At 43.7% G+C, this 16,686-nt stretch overlaps 1 protein-coding gene across 1 annotated transcript in view; it reads right to left on the minus strand.

Moving 5' to 3' along the window:
* The window catches only part of Pde11a (phosphodiesterase 11A), a 232,951-nt gene that overhangs the window by 113,314 nt on the left and 102,951 nt on the right, over positions 1 to 16,686 (minus strand). The window contains exon 8 of the mRNA XM_059260747.1: positions 14,943 to 14,993. Within this exon, the coding sequence (XP_059116730.1) occupies positions 14,943 to 14,993 (51 nt within the window). The remainder of the gene's footprint in view (positions 1 to 14,942; positions 14,994 to 16,686) is intronic.

Consider the following 16,686-nt stretch of genomic DNA (forward strand, 5'->3'; position numbering starts at 1 on the left):
GAAGATCTAATTAATTCATGAAGACGTGGCTGCCCAGAAGGACTCCACAGGTTATTGGTTGGTCCAGCTGAACGGAGATTTCTGGGTCTGCATTACCATCAGGCCCAGCAGAAAGCTCCTGGTCTGGTCTGGGCTGATGACAGATGGTCGTAAATGCAGACTTCTGGGCCAACTTAACTGGCACAACCATGGAAGATATATGATATACTTGAGTACTTGAAATTATTTGGATGAGAGCCAAATCAGGGTGACCAACACTTAGATAATCCATGGAGGGAGACTATTTAATGATACAACGAAATATTCTATTCAATAATCAAACCTAGCCACTGTTGCTGGAAACTGCTTCAGCGGATAGATCAGTTCTAATTCTCACCCAGTACCCACGCATTATGATGTAAGCATCCCACCCATATTCCCAGGAAATGTCTCTAGTTATAAAAGAAGCAGTGGGGAGGGATGGTGGGGATTGAAAGTCATCATTTGAAAGCTGTGTGCAGCTATACTTAAACCAAAGGACATCAATGGTACTCTACACTCCTCTATCCTTTCCAGGAGAAATGGTCCTCTTCCATACTCAACTACCTGCATCCACTTGGAAACTGACATTATTCTGTCCACGAAGTCCTCCATACAGTGGACTGGTCCAGGACTAGATATACTAACCAAACTGAGTCAATCAGAAAGCATTCCCAAAATTCTGTAAAGTGAAATGTGGGAATCATCCACTCCTAAAGGGGAATTACTTAAAGAAACCTGGTTTCTGTCAGATGCCAACCAGCAGTGAGTGGCCCACGATGGGCGGGATGCTGCAATGTGAGGTTCTGTACTCTGGTCCAGGTGCTGTCTGGGTGATTGGTGCAGGGTCACGGTGACCAGTTCTGGGAGTTGTCAGATGGTTTCGAGACCCTCACCTAGTTTTGCAGGCATGAAATCTATGGGGCTGTTTCCCCTCTTGGTGTATACGGTCTTCCCATTTGTATGTAGCCTTTCTTGGGAAGATTTCAGGCGGTGTATGGTATGTATATCTTATAAAAGATGTTGCAGCTGGGATCTTTCACTCTACCCCATGCTGCCTTCTCTTGAGCTAATGCACCACACAGTGAAAGAGCAAAGTTCACGCGGAGAGAAGCTCAAACAGAGCTCCGGGCAGACAAGGACTTTCTCAACACTGGACTGATAGACCCTGGCTTGTCCAAATAACCAGCCTTTCTCTTGAACACAGCCTCTTAGAGAGGTTATGGTATGGTGGGCTCTCTTCAAGGAGATTGCTGGTGGCTTGGATGACATTTCAGCTGGAAACAAACACTTCTGCGGTGTTTCAAGGGCCAGCCAACTCTGAGGACCATTTTTTTTTCCAGTTGGAGCAACATCGTCATAGAAAGCGCGCCTCCCACCTCATTCTCCTTCTTTTCTAAATTTTGAGTTTTTCTTGTTGGAGGTGAGGGGAAGAGTACAAAGTGTTCTTCTTCAAAGGCTGCTTCAGCGTTTTGCAGAACTGCCTGAGGAAACTTGAGCCCAGCTGTGAGGACGGCCATCTGCTCCTGCAGAAGTCATCACAGAGCTGGATTTTCCCAGAACGCTCTCTGTCTCTGGAAAGGCCAGAGTTGAATTATGATGTATGTTAGGAAATGGGCCCAGTAGCAAGAGGAATGGGATCAGTCCACTCAAGAATTGTTTGAGACTTAGGCTTTGGATGGAAAACTATTATTATTCCACAAAACTTTCCCTTGAAGTTGACACTGAGGTGCTGGATGCTGAGGAGGTTTGCCTGGTGAAACAGTGGAGCTGGATGACTTTGCAGACTATGAAAACTTACATAGATAGGCACATTCCCATGTACACACACACACACACACACACACACACACACACACACACACACTTGCATGCACACACCCAAGTCAGTTAAAATCTGAACTCATCAATCACGGGAACAAATCCCAGGATCCTATTAGGACTCATAACCAGACCACAAGGACAGGACCAAGCCAAAGCCAGACTCTTCTAAAACAAAGACTTTCATGTCATTTAAAAGAGAACACTGTAAATTCAGCATGCCATATCTGCCCAGTTCACAGTTTTTTAGTTGGTCCATTGTTGGACATTTCTCTACATGTCTCAGGCTGATCATCTGTAAAGCAAGGAAAAAATAATGATAAGGGATTTGTAACAACTAAACGAGTTAATACAAGCAATACACCAGAAGCAGATCTGGCAGGTTGTGTTTCTCATTTTCTAAAGTTCCATCACACTGAGAGAACTGAGCATATGCTAGGGAGAGGAGAGGACTTCGGCAGGGGCAACTGAAGCCTCCTAACGAGAGTGTGGGCCTTCCCTGACTTGCCCAATACAGAAGCTGAGTTCGGCCCCCAGTAGCTCCTCTAGAGGCTTGCTGCCACCGCTCAACAGAGCAAGGACCCCGAAAGCTCCCGAGTCAGCAGGAGCGCTGTGCTACAGCAGCATTATTCTTAGCAAGAAGCAATATTTGAAAGCTGTGGTGGTGGACACAGTGCCATCCTATAGTAAGGAGGAGAAATGCAGTCTTAAAGTCCATCCACCAGACACTGCTTAACCACATAACTGGGCTTGACGCTCTGACTCCTGGATAGGCTGAGAAAGTCTGACGCTTCACATTCTCACTAACCCTTCTCATACTGTCTCCTTCCAGAGAGGTATGGATTTGGTTATCTTTAGCCCTCAGGGTGCTATAATGATGCTCTGGGGACAGTCTTTAGAGCAGTGGTTCTTGACCTGCGGGTCTTGACCTTTTGGGAGTCACATATCAGATATCCTGCATGTCAGATATTTACATCGTGATTCATAACAGTAGTAAAATTATAGTGATGAAGTAACAATGAAATAATTCCATGGTTGGGGGTCAACACAACATGAGGAACTGTATTAAAGGGTTGCAGCATTAGGAAGGTGGAGAACCACTTCTCCAGGGCCAACTACAAGGCTAGCTGTTATAAGCTTAGGTCCCCTTCTACAATGTGGTCTTATAAGAACCTGTTCTTATATTATAACAGTCTTATTATATAAGACTGTTCTCAATTTCCTGTTACCATGAGACCTAACAGATTTTTTACTTTTTTTATTAAATTATTGTTTACTGCCTCAGTTCTTTGAGTTCTAACCAAATGACTGAAGCTCTGAAAATGTCAGTCTGTGTTACAAAGCAGTCTTAGAATGTTCTCTGTGGCTATTCTTGATCACGATGCCGAGTTTAATTTCTTTTCTTTTATATATGAGACTCCAACCCAAAGAGGTCAGAATTCTGCTAGGCTTCTGAGCTCTTAACTATAGATATTCTGAGACCTGGTTAAGGCGATGCCTTTGTGAACTTAAGGATTACTTCTAGGGAAGCAAAGGCTACCCCAGAGACTTCCACCAAACACTCAGCATGCTCAGAAGGAAGGGAAAGGGCTTCTTAATAGTTCACTGGCTCAGTCCTGACAGGGGTGCACTTGAAGGGCTAGGTCCTGCCACACAGCCAGCTCGAGCACAGTGCTGTGTGCATGCCATGATAACAAACAACAATAGAGATAATTAATGGAGCAGCTGACCCTCTGACCTCCAGATGCTCACAAGGTACCACCTCATCAATTCCTGCTCCTCCACGCAGCCTCCATGCCTTCACAGGATGCCTTGCTGTGGTACATCAAGAATGCAGACCTCGCCTCGGCTTTGTTCATGAGGCTAAACCAAAGGGAGAGCTCCCCAGCCCTCCAGCTCATGCCTGGGTGAATGAATCAGCACTGGTGTCACTAACATATTCCAGGTCATGTACACACACAGCACTGTTATTATATCTCAAAATTACTTTTAAATCACCATCTTTGGGATTTTTAACCGTTTCCCTAAAAAAATGGGGCTCAGGAAATTCTTACATGGAGCAAGGATGGCACCCAGTGGCCAAAATGCTTCATCTCAGATCTGGTTCTTTCAAGGATTTGCCAACTGCTTATCTCCTTGGAGACAATAAACTGCTGGGAGATCGTCCCCTTATGCCAGAGCTAAAACGACTACACATTTAAGTTGAGCAAGTTTATACACACACACACACACACACACACACACACACACACACACACACACACACACACGATGGGAGGTGGGGATATATCAATGAGTTAAATTAGAATAAAGACTTAAATGTGTATGTGTATGTGTGTGTATTTTAAGAATTTTTTAAAATAATCACATTTTAGGTGTGTGTGTTTTAAGAATTTTTAAAAAATAATCACATTTTACATGTTTGTGTGTGTATGCGTGTGTGTTTTAAGAATTTTTGTTTAAGTAACCACATTTTAGGTAAGCAGCACACTGTCCATGATGCCCCTAACATCAGAAAACTATTACACATCTTCCTCCCCATAGTTTCTCTCTGGTTCATAAGTCCTCATGCTCCAAGCATAAGACTTTATCTCCTGACAAGTGCTTTATCATTAACCTGATGTTTGCAGTCTTCTCTCTGTGTTATCTTTCTCACACGGTACTTGGCAGCCTGGAAAGTGCAGGATGACAAAGTGGAACCCTTCTTTTCTCTTTGAGATTTCCAGATGCTGCGAGATTTCCACAGTGCAAGATAGGCAACTGGACTAAAGAAGACAGGCGAGATGTCAGGATAATGGATCTTCTCCCCCTGCTCCCCGGATGATGCAAGGTCTCCGTAATGTTTCCTGCTTCCAATTTCCTTAGGTTGCTGAGCAGTCTGAAGTCCCAGGGCAAGGAGCCATGTGGACAGCACAAACATGAATCCAAAGAGAAATTTCTAACAAAACAGTGTTCCACACCAAAGAGTGCCACAAATAGTCCTTTTAAAAACAGTATCTTAAGTTCAGGCCAAAATTCCTTCTTAGACGTCTTTGCCTTTGCTCACTTGGCTCCAAGACTGTCAAAATGTCACTCACTTTCCAAGAATAATAGCTGAATCAAAAGAAATTATCTCAGGGTCAAATTCCGTGACTTTGCTTCCATTTTCCTACTTAAAGAGTAAGTACTGTTTCTAGAATCAAAACAAAACTGGGCTGGGGGAGGCAATCAAAGTCGGGTACAGTTTTCTTTCCTGTTCTTATTGTTTATCTTTTTTCCCCCTTTTACATGTGACAGAAGCTCACTAGGTAGCCCAGGCTAGCCCAGAGCTCTTGGTTCCCCCTGGCTGTGCCTTCTGAGTACTGGGATTACAAGAGTGTACACCACCCCCGCCTTTCTTGATGGTTCTTTAATTCTCAGTTACTTCACACACACAATGGAGATATTGGGCCCTGCCCTCACCAAGAGATTGAGGGTCACAAGCAATGGCACTGTGAAGAATATATATACATATATATGTGTGTGTGTGTATACGTGTATATATACATATATGTATATACATACACACACATATATCTCCACTGCTTAGATTTAACAAATTACTATTTAAGCATTTACTTACGGGCAGAGCTATGGTATAGATTCTATATTGATGAGTTTAAGACTTGTGTTACCAAAGACTGCCACATTGAGTATCATTACGTTTTTATCACTCCTCAAACATAACATAGACAGCAGAGCCTTTGGAAATTAATTGTAAAATGTAATTAAATCAACCTGAGCCAGGTCTTCCAGCAAATTCTCTTAATTCTGAAGCTGATCTTCAATTCAAACCTTTGAGCATTCGGAATCATAAAGACCTCAAGATGTTTTGTCAACATTTATTCGCCTTTGTGTTTTATTTCCCCTTCACTCCTACAGATAAACTTTATAGGCTCATAAAATTGCGTCATTTTATAGCTGGAAATGGCCTCGCTGTACAGATGAGGGAACCTGAAGCCTGGAAAATCTACATGAACTGGTAGCTGTTTCGTCTGTCCCTGTTCACATGTGTGCTCACGCTTGTCCTGCTACACACCTGTTCTCACAGAGACTGTGTCAAGGGACAGCTGTGGCCCTGAGACCGTAGACAACCCGAGGCCAGACATTCTACACTCACTCTGCATTTCATGTGCTGCCTCAGAACCTAGAGCAGTGGGGGTCACAAACATTTTAAAGGTTTTTTAATAGATCCATTTCCAACTGGAACATAAACACAAAGAACTACCAAGCCAGTTTGTGATTTTGCGAATACATAGGGGAGGCAGATATAGGACCAAATGATATTAAATGCTAATAAAAAGCATTAGAAAAACATTTTGTGAAGCAAGAAAATAATATGTTTTAAAAATGTATAGTTTGGGCCAGTGAGGCGGCTCAGCAGGCAAAGGGTACTTGCCTCTAAGCCTGATGACCTGAGTTCAATTCCTGGGACCCACATGATAGAAGAAGCGGACAACATTCTGAAAGTTGTTTCTTGATCTCTGCATGCACATTATGACATACACTAAGGCAAACAGACAGACAACACATATACACACACCACTAAATAAATAAATGTTAAATACTTTAAACACATTTAACAAAATACATGACAGATTTTATTCAATAGCAAATCACCAATGCTGTGAAAAAATCTCCTGCTGATAGCGAAGTGACAACATTCTTACAGAGCATTTCAACAGACTTGGGCCAGAGCTCAGCCCAGAGGACATGAAGCCCTTTATCATCACAGCACTTAGGCTGCATAAGGAAATAAGAAATTGATAAGCAAGTATGTGAAAGAAGGAGTTGAAACCAACAAAGAGTCAAGATTGAGACAAGACTTTCAATTACTGGTCTTGTCTTAGGTCTCTGCTTCAAATTTCTGCCTGGGGCCTGTCATTCCTTCTACCCAAAATGGCAGAGTCAGTGAACTTGGTCACAGGAGAGACATTTCCTCAGCACCCAGGTGCCAAGCATGGCTATAAATGATATAAGGGATATAAGGAAAAAGGACCCCCCTCCCGCCCGATGCTCCCAGTCTAACCGTCTGATTAGATGGGTGTACCGAGATTTATGTTGCAGGTAGAAACTGAAAAGAATGCAAGCCATCGATCACTTCTGCCTGAAGGACAGTGGATGACTGGGGAAGAGGCAGTGAGCAAGGTCAAATGGATTAGCCGGGCTGTAAATATGCAGAAACAAAGAAGAGGATGGGCTGGCAGATAGGGAAGGGAGGAAGCGGGAAGAGAATGTCACACAGGGATAGTGAAGGGGGGCACTCGGGGGCAGGTTAGAACAAGCTGGGACAGCGGACAGGAGGTTTGAGTGCGGAGTACTTTTAATGTCCAGTTAAGGAGCTGAAAGTGACAGATGAATCTAGAGACTCACAGATGATGTTAAGCTCTGTGAGCAGGAGCCTGGCACCCACTGAGAAGTACTGTCCATTTGGCAGCTGCGTTCAGCCTAGATTTGAGAAAGGGTGGAGAAGGAGGAGGCAGGGAGGTCCGTCAGAACCAGAGGGTGCAATCACTGCAGAGGAGCAGACAGTGTGAACAAGCGAGGGGCTGAACCAGTGAGGGTTGTGAGCTGGACTGGAATGAGAAGAATATGCCAAGGCAGAATTAGTGGGCTAACATGGAAACGCAGAGGGGGAAGAGTCCTGAACGGCTGATGGATGATATCTAAGGCACACAGCTGCAGAGTGTAGGTAACGGAGAAAACAGTCAGGAGGGTGTGGCTCGTTTGTATACTAAACGGTCAATGAAGGAAGAACAAACCATCAAGATTGCTGAATCAAGCACCCATCCCCATAGTGGGGGCCGACTGTCCTGGCTCTATAATTTCCCAGTTCAAATCTGTAATTCTAGAAAGCTTGTATTAGAAGAAAGCCAGAATGAATATGGAGCAGTGCTGTTCCAGATACCTCAGTGTTCCGGAAGGTTCTGCCATCTATGGCTTCTTCTATTCTTTTCACACTTCAAGGGTCGGGGCTAACCCTGGGCCACACTGGCCTCCACTGGGAGTTCTTCATTCCGTCATTGCTTGGCTTCCGAATACTCTAAAACAACTCGAACTGCCCTCCAGGCCTGACTCCGTGGACCAATAGGGAACGAAGTAAACTAAACTGCCCAAAGGAGGTGGGCGAAGCCCTCCAGACCTTTTGCAAACCATTCAAAATCGTTTTCAAATATGTGTTTATATGTTTTGTGGTTATGTGCACATGAGCGCAGATGGCTGAGGAGACCGGAGGCATCAGATCCCCCTGGAACTGGGGTTGGAAGTGGTTATGAGCTGCTGGATAGGCAGGCTGCTGGGAATTCAAATCCAGAAGCAGTACGCGCTCTTAACTGCTGGTCCATCTTGCCAGTCAGTAAGTACCTCAGGCCCATTCTTTATCCCACAAAAGCAGATGTTTCCAGTGAGTGACCTCTGGAAAAGCTGTCCCTACTTGGTTTTCCAAAGGAAAGAAGTGACAAATAGTGGCTGTAAGTGTTGATCTGAGAGAAGGTCAAGGTCATCACAGGATATATTTGGGTCAGGTAGGTCTTTGAAGGGCCCTCAATCCACAGCCGCTGAGCTCAGCACTAAGAAAGGCCACCCTGGCCTTAAAGACCTGGTCACTGCACATCGCCCCTCCCGCCCCCCCTCCTCCCCCCTCCCATCCCTGCCCTCCGGCCTCCCTAGCATCTGCAGTACTCAAGAGTGACAAAGTACAACCGTTTTTTTCTGTGATGTGGCATTTGATTAAGACACAATTCATAAAGGGAACTGGACACTTGAGCAGCAGGCATGCCACATATTTATGGATGTAGCCTGGGCCACGCAGGCTGCCAGCTGCCTGCTGCAGTGTGAGCAGACTGCCCTGGCCAGGGCTGAGGCTGCTCTTTCCCCTGCAGTTCATTTTCCAGGGAGAGTTCAATAGCTTGCCCTGACAGTAAAGAAAAACTTGGAGACTAAACTTGGCATAAATACTACTGAAAGTCAAAACAATGCCTTAAATTCAAGAGGCAGGAGTAAGGGTGGGGTGGGGGAGAAAGCCTAGGTTAGGTCTAAGACGATACCAGCATTCTGTATATACTGCTGCCTCCTCACAGCACCCTGGAAATAAGCTGGGGTGAACCGGAAAGCCAGGGCGGGCAGTTCTGAAAGCAGCACTCCAGAGAAGAAGACTGGAGGACAAGAAGACAACGTGCTTCCTTCTGACACCAAGGTCCCAGGCTAGCCCTGGCTGCAGAGAAGCCTCTGCAAGAGCAGCTGTCCGAGACAGAGGAGCTGGGGGTGGGGGTGCTGCTGTTTCCATGGGTGACACTGAGCTGCTGGCTTCTGTCACCGGCAGCCCTCCACAGTGATCTCTGATTGCCCCTCCCCAGCATGCCCTGAGTTGCCCGGTTTGGTTGAACGCTGCAATGTGCTGGCAAAAGCAGTCAGGGAAGAGGCAGGCTTGTGCGGTGCCTCTGTGCCAACTTAGAATAGGAGCACCTTCCTGAGTCGGTTAGTGTAACGCATCCCCAGCACCGGTCCACAAAGGGAGCATGGCATTCCTCATCCTGATTGCCCCGAAGAGCCTGGGTAGATTGGCAGGGCAGCATTGGTGGGTTATCCTGAGGCCAGAAGCTGCTTCTACACACAATTTTATCCCGTGAATTGAAGTGACCCTCTTAAATCTAAACCGGCTGCTGCTGATGGTCTTTGAAACCACATCTCATCACTTACGCTCTTCGCTTGGTTGGTTTTGATTTTCCCAAGACAGGGTTTCACTGTATTAGCTTTGGCTGTCCTGGAGCTTGATCTGTAGACCAGGCTGGCCTCGAACTCACAGAGATCCACTTGCCTCTGCCTCCCGAGTGCTGGAATTAAAGGCGTGTGCCACCACCGCCCAGCTTCATCACTTACTTTAATCTTATTTCTGTATGTAAATTCCACAGGAAGTGTCTATTCTTGATATTTGGTTTTGTTGACTTTGCCATGATATTAATTTGTGGCGTGGGCATTAACATTGAAAACTTGAAACATGGAGAGGTGGTCTGAACCCAAACGGCCACCTTGAGTTAAGGGCCTTTAATTACCGCGGCAGTTACGGGGCAGTAAATGATCCTCCTCTTGGATCGCAGCTGTAACCCCTGTGGTTCTAAACTGGAAGAAGGGATGATGGAAGGAGGCCATATAACACGAGAGTGTCCACAGGTTGATGCTAATGGGCAAACTAGCAGTCGATGGTGATAACCATTAGGTCTGACCATGGCGTTGGAATCCAAGGAAGGGGCATAAAACCACAGGAGCGTATAATTGGTGTACTAAACTCCTTTTCTCATGTTATCACAGCTGGTATCTTCAGGTTATTAAAAGCCCTTAAACCAGCAGTCTTCAAAGAGATCTAATTGTCAATATGGTCCTTATCCGTTATTCCTGTTAGCACAGTGCTAAAGAGACAGAAACAGGTGCTAAAATCTGCACAAATTTTCTCTATGTCACATTCTCATTTCAAGTTCATGGGACAGTAAATGTTAATGAGGGGAAAAAAACATTCTTTGGATCTTGGAATGCTCATTAATGCACAGAGCAACCAGCCCATAAAGAATAATTTATTGACATTATAATCTAAATTAGATTTCCAAAAGCAGTTAATTTATTAGTACCCAGAAGTTTGGGGTCTTTGCGTGTGTGAGTGGCCCTACAAACAAGACTATTTCCTGAGGTATGAATGATATCAGAATCAGGAAAAATAAGCCCCAGATCTGACATTCTTGAAGAAGCAGAATCCACCTGTGGGTTCTAGAAGGGCTTTCAACTCCCTGATGGTCAGTTTCAGTTGTTAACTAGAAACAATCTAGAATGGCCTGAGAGGAGAGTCTCAGTGAGGGCTTGTCTAGATCAAGTCAGCCTGGGGGTGATTATCTTGAGTGTGCTGAGGTGGACAGACCCAGTCACTGTGATTGTCACCACTGCTGTGACAATCAGGTGGGAGATCCTGAACTATGTGAGTGGAGAAGGCAGGTTGAGCACAAGCATGCATACACTCCTTCTCTCTCCACTCCTGTGGATGTGACCAGCTGCCTCCAGTCTCTGCCACAATGACGTCCCTACAGGTCAGACTAGAGTCTGGAACTGTGAGCTGGAATAAGCTCGTTCTCCCTTAAGTGGCTTTTATCAGGGTGTTTCATCACAGCAACAGAAACAGAATTGAGACAAAGTCTGATCCTGTTTTCCCACCCACCACTACATAGCTCTCCAAATTCTTCTCACCAGGACAAACAGGGGAATCAGAGGAAAAGAAACCACAGACAGCTCCTTCACAGCATTCTAAAATGGGGAAAACATCCACCAGATGGACCAGCAGGCACTAGGAAGGGTAAGGTACTAGCCTAACATCGGCGGTTACTAAGGGTTTACTACAGGTTATCTTCCATGATGTCAGCCTTCTGTGTACAAATGGTTGTAAACTAAGGATAATAAAGGGGCAGATCTCACTCTTCACTCCTCAGTGTCGTTGGTGTTCTCACTTCTTCCTGGGGTCCTCAGGGTATGCCTTCCCTGTCCTTACCAAGTGACCTCTTCATCTGCATTGACCTCGCCAGCCCTGGACAGTCATACTGGAAGGAAAGCATCCCTCATCCAGTCTGCAGTGAAGGAAGCTTCCTGCCACTGGTCCCTAGTATATGCAGCTGATACTCTGGACCCTGAGTTGTCTGAAGCATGGAAGATGCTGAATCCATCATGAAGATCAGGCCTTTGCATCCACTCATGTTTTCAACTAAGAATGTGGATCCATGGTTGGTCGAAGGAGGAGACAGAACCGAGAGATGGCTCTCATGCTGAACTTGAACTCACATGTGGACAGGGAGGCGTGTGGACTCCACTTCCATTAGAACACGCTCCTGATTTAGAAAGGCTCTTAGACTCATGTAAATAACCACATTTGCTGTTCTCTGGGGAGTTTCTGTACCCCAGATGTGGTGCATCTTGGGTTCCTAATGAGGTCTTTCATATGCCTGTGTATTTGGGCTCCTGTGTTTTCCATGGAGGTCATCTTGGAATTACCAAACACTCATCCCAGCTAAGTAGAGTGAATCCTGGGACTCATCCATCCTTCTACCTAGGAAATCTGTGCATAACACTGATTCTGGATTTAAGTAAATCACTAGGCTGTTACAAAAACTATGCATATTTTCAAAAGTGTAGAACACAATATAGGTTACAACACATTTGGATGTCGATGTGGCTCGCCTGTATATGTTGGTGAAAATAAAGTATTTATTCAGTTATTTAGTTAGTTGTATACAACCGAGTCTGGAGTTTCTGTGAGTGCTGTCCCATGACTATACACAGGATTATTCTAAGCACACTACATTTTACTGTTATTGCTGCAGTTACAATAGACATCAGCTATCAATTAGGATAATGTTTTATTTACTTTATATATCAAGGAAAAAGCCATTTGGTTAAAATTATCTACTATATCTCAATTACATTATAATAGGATACCAGCTAATATCTTTTGGGATAAAATCTGGAATAAATCAGTTCAGTTAATAATCTCAACAATTTTAAGATGAAATAACCCTTTGTTCTCAAATTTAAATACTTCATATTTTTAGTAGGTTTGGGAGCTAATAATAGAAAAGTACAGCATGCTCTAAGACAATGGCGTTCTCTTTGCTCTAAAGCAAGGAATGAAGCCTGGATGTAGTTAGTGGCCTTCACAAAGCAGTCAGCTCTGGACTGTGTAGCTTGCTGTAGTTCTGGGAGATGGCTGTGAGTGGCTTTTAGAGTCATTATGCACTTTGCTGTCCTCTTTCTGGTCACTTCCCTGCTTTGGTAACAAAAATAATCATAATGGCAGCAAAAAATGAAATAATAGCATGTAATATTATCATTTTAGCAGGAGCTAGGCATTGCCATAAGTAAAATTTCTAGGCAAGGAAACTTTTGCCTTATTGTTTAACTTTTCAAATTTATAGATAAAAACAAAATTTTTACAGATTATCATATATTATCTGGTGTTATAATACATGCACACTAAATTTTATTAAGGTAAATAAGCTTTAATATCTTTATGGAAATATATAATTTGCATATATTAAAGAAAATTTAATTTAAATAGGCATCTAAAATAATTTCATGTTGTAGTTTTAATATTTTCTTGATGATGAACTGCTTAAGATCTGGAATACTGATGATCTTTGTACTCATTCATTCATTCATTCATTCACCAAGTATTTACTGAGTGCCACCATGTTCCAAGAACTGTGAGAGGCAGCAGAGATAGAACTGTGAAGAAAATATACAAGAATCCCTGTCACATGGAGTTCATGTCCTGGTCAGTATGCCATGATTTAAATGTGTCCCCAAGTTCCACATGTTGGAAATTTGTCGTCAATGCAGCAGTATTGACAAGTGGAACTTGGGGAGATGGATGGGTCGTGAGGGTCTGCCTTCGTTCATGAATGAGTGGATTCACGGCTTACTGGAAGGGAGGTGAGGCTGTAGAGCAGCTTCTCTGGCCTGCTGCTCTCTCTCAACACAAGACGCCCACCACATGCACCCCCCCACCCCACCCCCACACACCAGATGTTGAGCAGACGTCAGTCATACCCTTGGGTTTCTCAACCTCTGCAGCATAAGCTGAGTAAACCTTTACTGTTTATAAATTCCACAGTCTTAGGTATTTTTGATAGGACAGAAAACAAACTAAAAGAGTGTACAGGATGTTCGCCTCTACAACAATAAGCCCCGACTGCTGTAGTTTAGATAGCTTCGTTCCTTCCAGGGGGGACCAGCCATTACTTCTTGAGAGCATAGTCTCTCCTTCTGATCTGGGGTACCACTGTGAGACTTTTCCTTAAGCAACTGTCAAATGTAACAACTCATTGCATTCCCTCCTGGGAAATTCTACCCCTGTATTCAGTCTTTCTTTGTCCTCTTCCACGGTTCGTGCAAGTCAATTCTAAAATGACTCTATCAGGGTCGAAGATCTCTGTGTCATTCTTTCCCTATGAGGATAAAATGGATCTCTGTGCAAATGGGACTCCTAGAAGAGCTGCGAGCAATGTCTATACCAATATTATAAATACGACATTTCTTATGGTTGTAGCTTTCCCTAATCATTCTCAAAACCTTTAAACAGAATTTAGAAATACAAACCAAAGATTTTTAAAGGGAGAAAAATCAGTTTTCCAACATTCTTGGGGTTTTGCTTTTCCTGAAGTCCTAGGGATTGAACCCAGGGCCTTGAACATGCTAGGCAAGCATTATACCGCTGAGCCCCAGCCCTCCTATTTTGTGGCTGTTGTTGAAAAATGGTTTGTAGGAATCCAGGAGACAAGATGGAATTCTGAACTGCACCCAAGGAGACAGTGGTGGCTAAAATAAAAAGGAGCATCTAGGACTCATTCATAGACTCATCTTTGTGGGAGCCAGATAGGGTCATGCTGAGCAGCAGGGAGGCTTGACCGCTGGGGGTGGGGGGTGGGAATCATCATACTCCTCAGTATGCTCATCTGGAAAATAGTGTGCATAGCCCTTCACACGGCTGTGAGTTGAGATGGATAAGTACAGGGGAAGAGTCTGTAGTATACCGGGCACACAGGAAGCACGGGGTAAATGTTAGTTATTATAATCTCAATCTCTCTGTTTAGACTTTTTTCCTCCCCCTGCCTCCAAGACAGGATTTCTCTGTGCAGCCCTGGCTGTCCTGGAACTCACTCTGTAGATCAGGCTTGAAGTCAGAGATCCTCCTGCTTCCTGAGTACTAGGATCAAAGGCATGCATCACCTCATTACCACTGCCCTGCTTCTTCATTTAGTTTTATAGATAAACAAGACAATAAGGCTCAAAATTTTTAAGTGACTAGTAAGTTAGAAGTAAAACCAATGCCTAAGTCAGGTGTCCCAATTCTCATCCAATTATACAAACCCTCCTCCCCATATCTGCATGCTTAACAAATGAAAAGACATATTGACTCATGTAAATCACAGAGACCACACAATCGTTTAAACTTTTCACCTCTCCAAAATGAAGGACTCTGAGTCTCTCTGCCCAGGACTGTGGCCCACGCTTCAGACAAAGTCTAGTGCTAACAGTGCAACTGTCCCCTTCCTCACCTTAAACTTGTCGACTTCAGCCTTGGAACACGTGGCGTGGTATGACAGCACCTGATACGGAAGAGGAGAGAACATCAGTATTGACATGACTGGGTTGTCTTCAATTCTCCTCCCTCGAATATGGGCTTTGCTCACATCCACCACCTTGACTTGACCGTGGATTTCAATGTATAACAAGAGATTGTTATGAATTGTCTGTGACGTACACTGAAAGCTGACTACGGTACACCAGTATCTGTCAAAGGAACACCATGGAGGTCAAGAGCACAGCCACCAGAGGATGTGAGTACCTACTACATCCTTCCGCACTTACCAACCTTCGAGAATCACAGTTGGCCTCTGAATTGTGATTCAGCATTTTCCAAATCTAATTAGCCTTAGAACTCTGCTTTAGATGACATAGCAATGTCACAACATGCCAACCTAACAAGTCATTGACCAAGAACTTCTGAGAAATGCTGAGGCAGGGGAAGGCACACAGCAGCAGAGGCAGCGTCCCAGTGTTTGAACACAGTCTGTGCAGTCATGCTGTCAGGGCATCTTCCCAGCTCTGGTGAACTTGCTCAGGCTCTTCCAGACTACTTTACAAAGTGGCATAATAGTGATACCATCGAGACACCTAATGTTGAACAGCAGCCTACTTTTGAAAATCAGAGGCTCCACCTGAAACCCCAGCCGTGGCCATTTTCCATGATTTTCAACAGGAAAAATTAGAATGCACTGTCTGTAACAACTTCCTGCAGCTTAGTTTCAGGGCAGCAGGGTTCATGGATGTGTAGGAAACAAGGAACACACGGAAGAATACAACAATGTTTAAGTGAAACTCTCTGTTGTTTACTGGAAGTAAATACTTTGTCTCCCACTGTGAACACTTTTCTCACTGATTTCTTTCCCTTAGCTTTCCCAATCCCCTTTCACTTTCAGAAGGAACTCACAAAAACATTATACTGTGAGAGAAATAACATTCGTAAGGTCTGGTTATTAACCACAAAATGGCAAATGTTAACTGTAACAATATTACCTGGGATGGGTTTGTATTTCACTGAGTTCTTAGGAAAATTGAATGCAATAGTATATGCCGATTATCCAGTGTACAATTAACTTATGCTGATTATATGAATAGTCAGTTAAAAGTCTACTCATATGTATTTGACTGAATATCATATATTATGATTTTCATTGATTCAATAGTTTTTCAGTAAAAATACGAAGCTCTTTTGGTTTTGTTTTATTTGTGTAAACTGTAAGTTTGTTGTTATCTTAGATTTTCTTATGGTGTTTGCAAGTTCTTTTTTGTATAGTCTTTAAAATCGGCTGTTAACCTGAAGAGCCAAAGCCAAAAACTTCAATTTGAAGCTCTGCCACTAGATGGTGCTCAGCCAGGCTTTTAGCATGTGGCTAAGGCATGCTACTCCTTTCTTTAAAACAATTTTCCATTTCCTTTATTATTAAAAAAGAAAAAAAACCTGTCAATGATACTAAATTGTAACTATTTGAATCAGTGAAGCAAATAGCTATTACAGACTGAGCTTCTCTGCTCACTTAAAATTAGTTTCTTTTATATTTTTAATTGAGGTATAGGGTTTGTTGATTTTAGAATCAAGTTCTGTAATCTATATGCATATATATTCATAAACATTGCCTCCCAGCCTATAATAGTGCATTTTGTTTTCTTGTTTTTAAGAGGATGGCTAGCTGTGTTGCCTTGAATATTCTCCTGCCTCAGACTCTCAGCAGCTGAGAC

This window comes from Peromyscus eremicus, chromosome 4, assembly GCF_949786415.1.
Source record: "Peromyscus eremicus chromosome 4, PerEre_H2_v1, whole genome shotgun sequence".
Taxonomy (NCBI): domain Eukaryota; kingdom Metazoa; phylum Chordata; class Mammalia; order Rodentia; family Cricetidae; genus Peromyscus; species Peromyscus eremicus.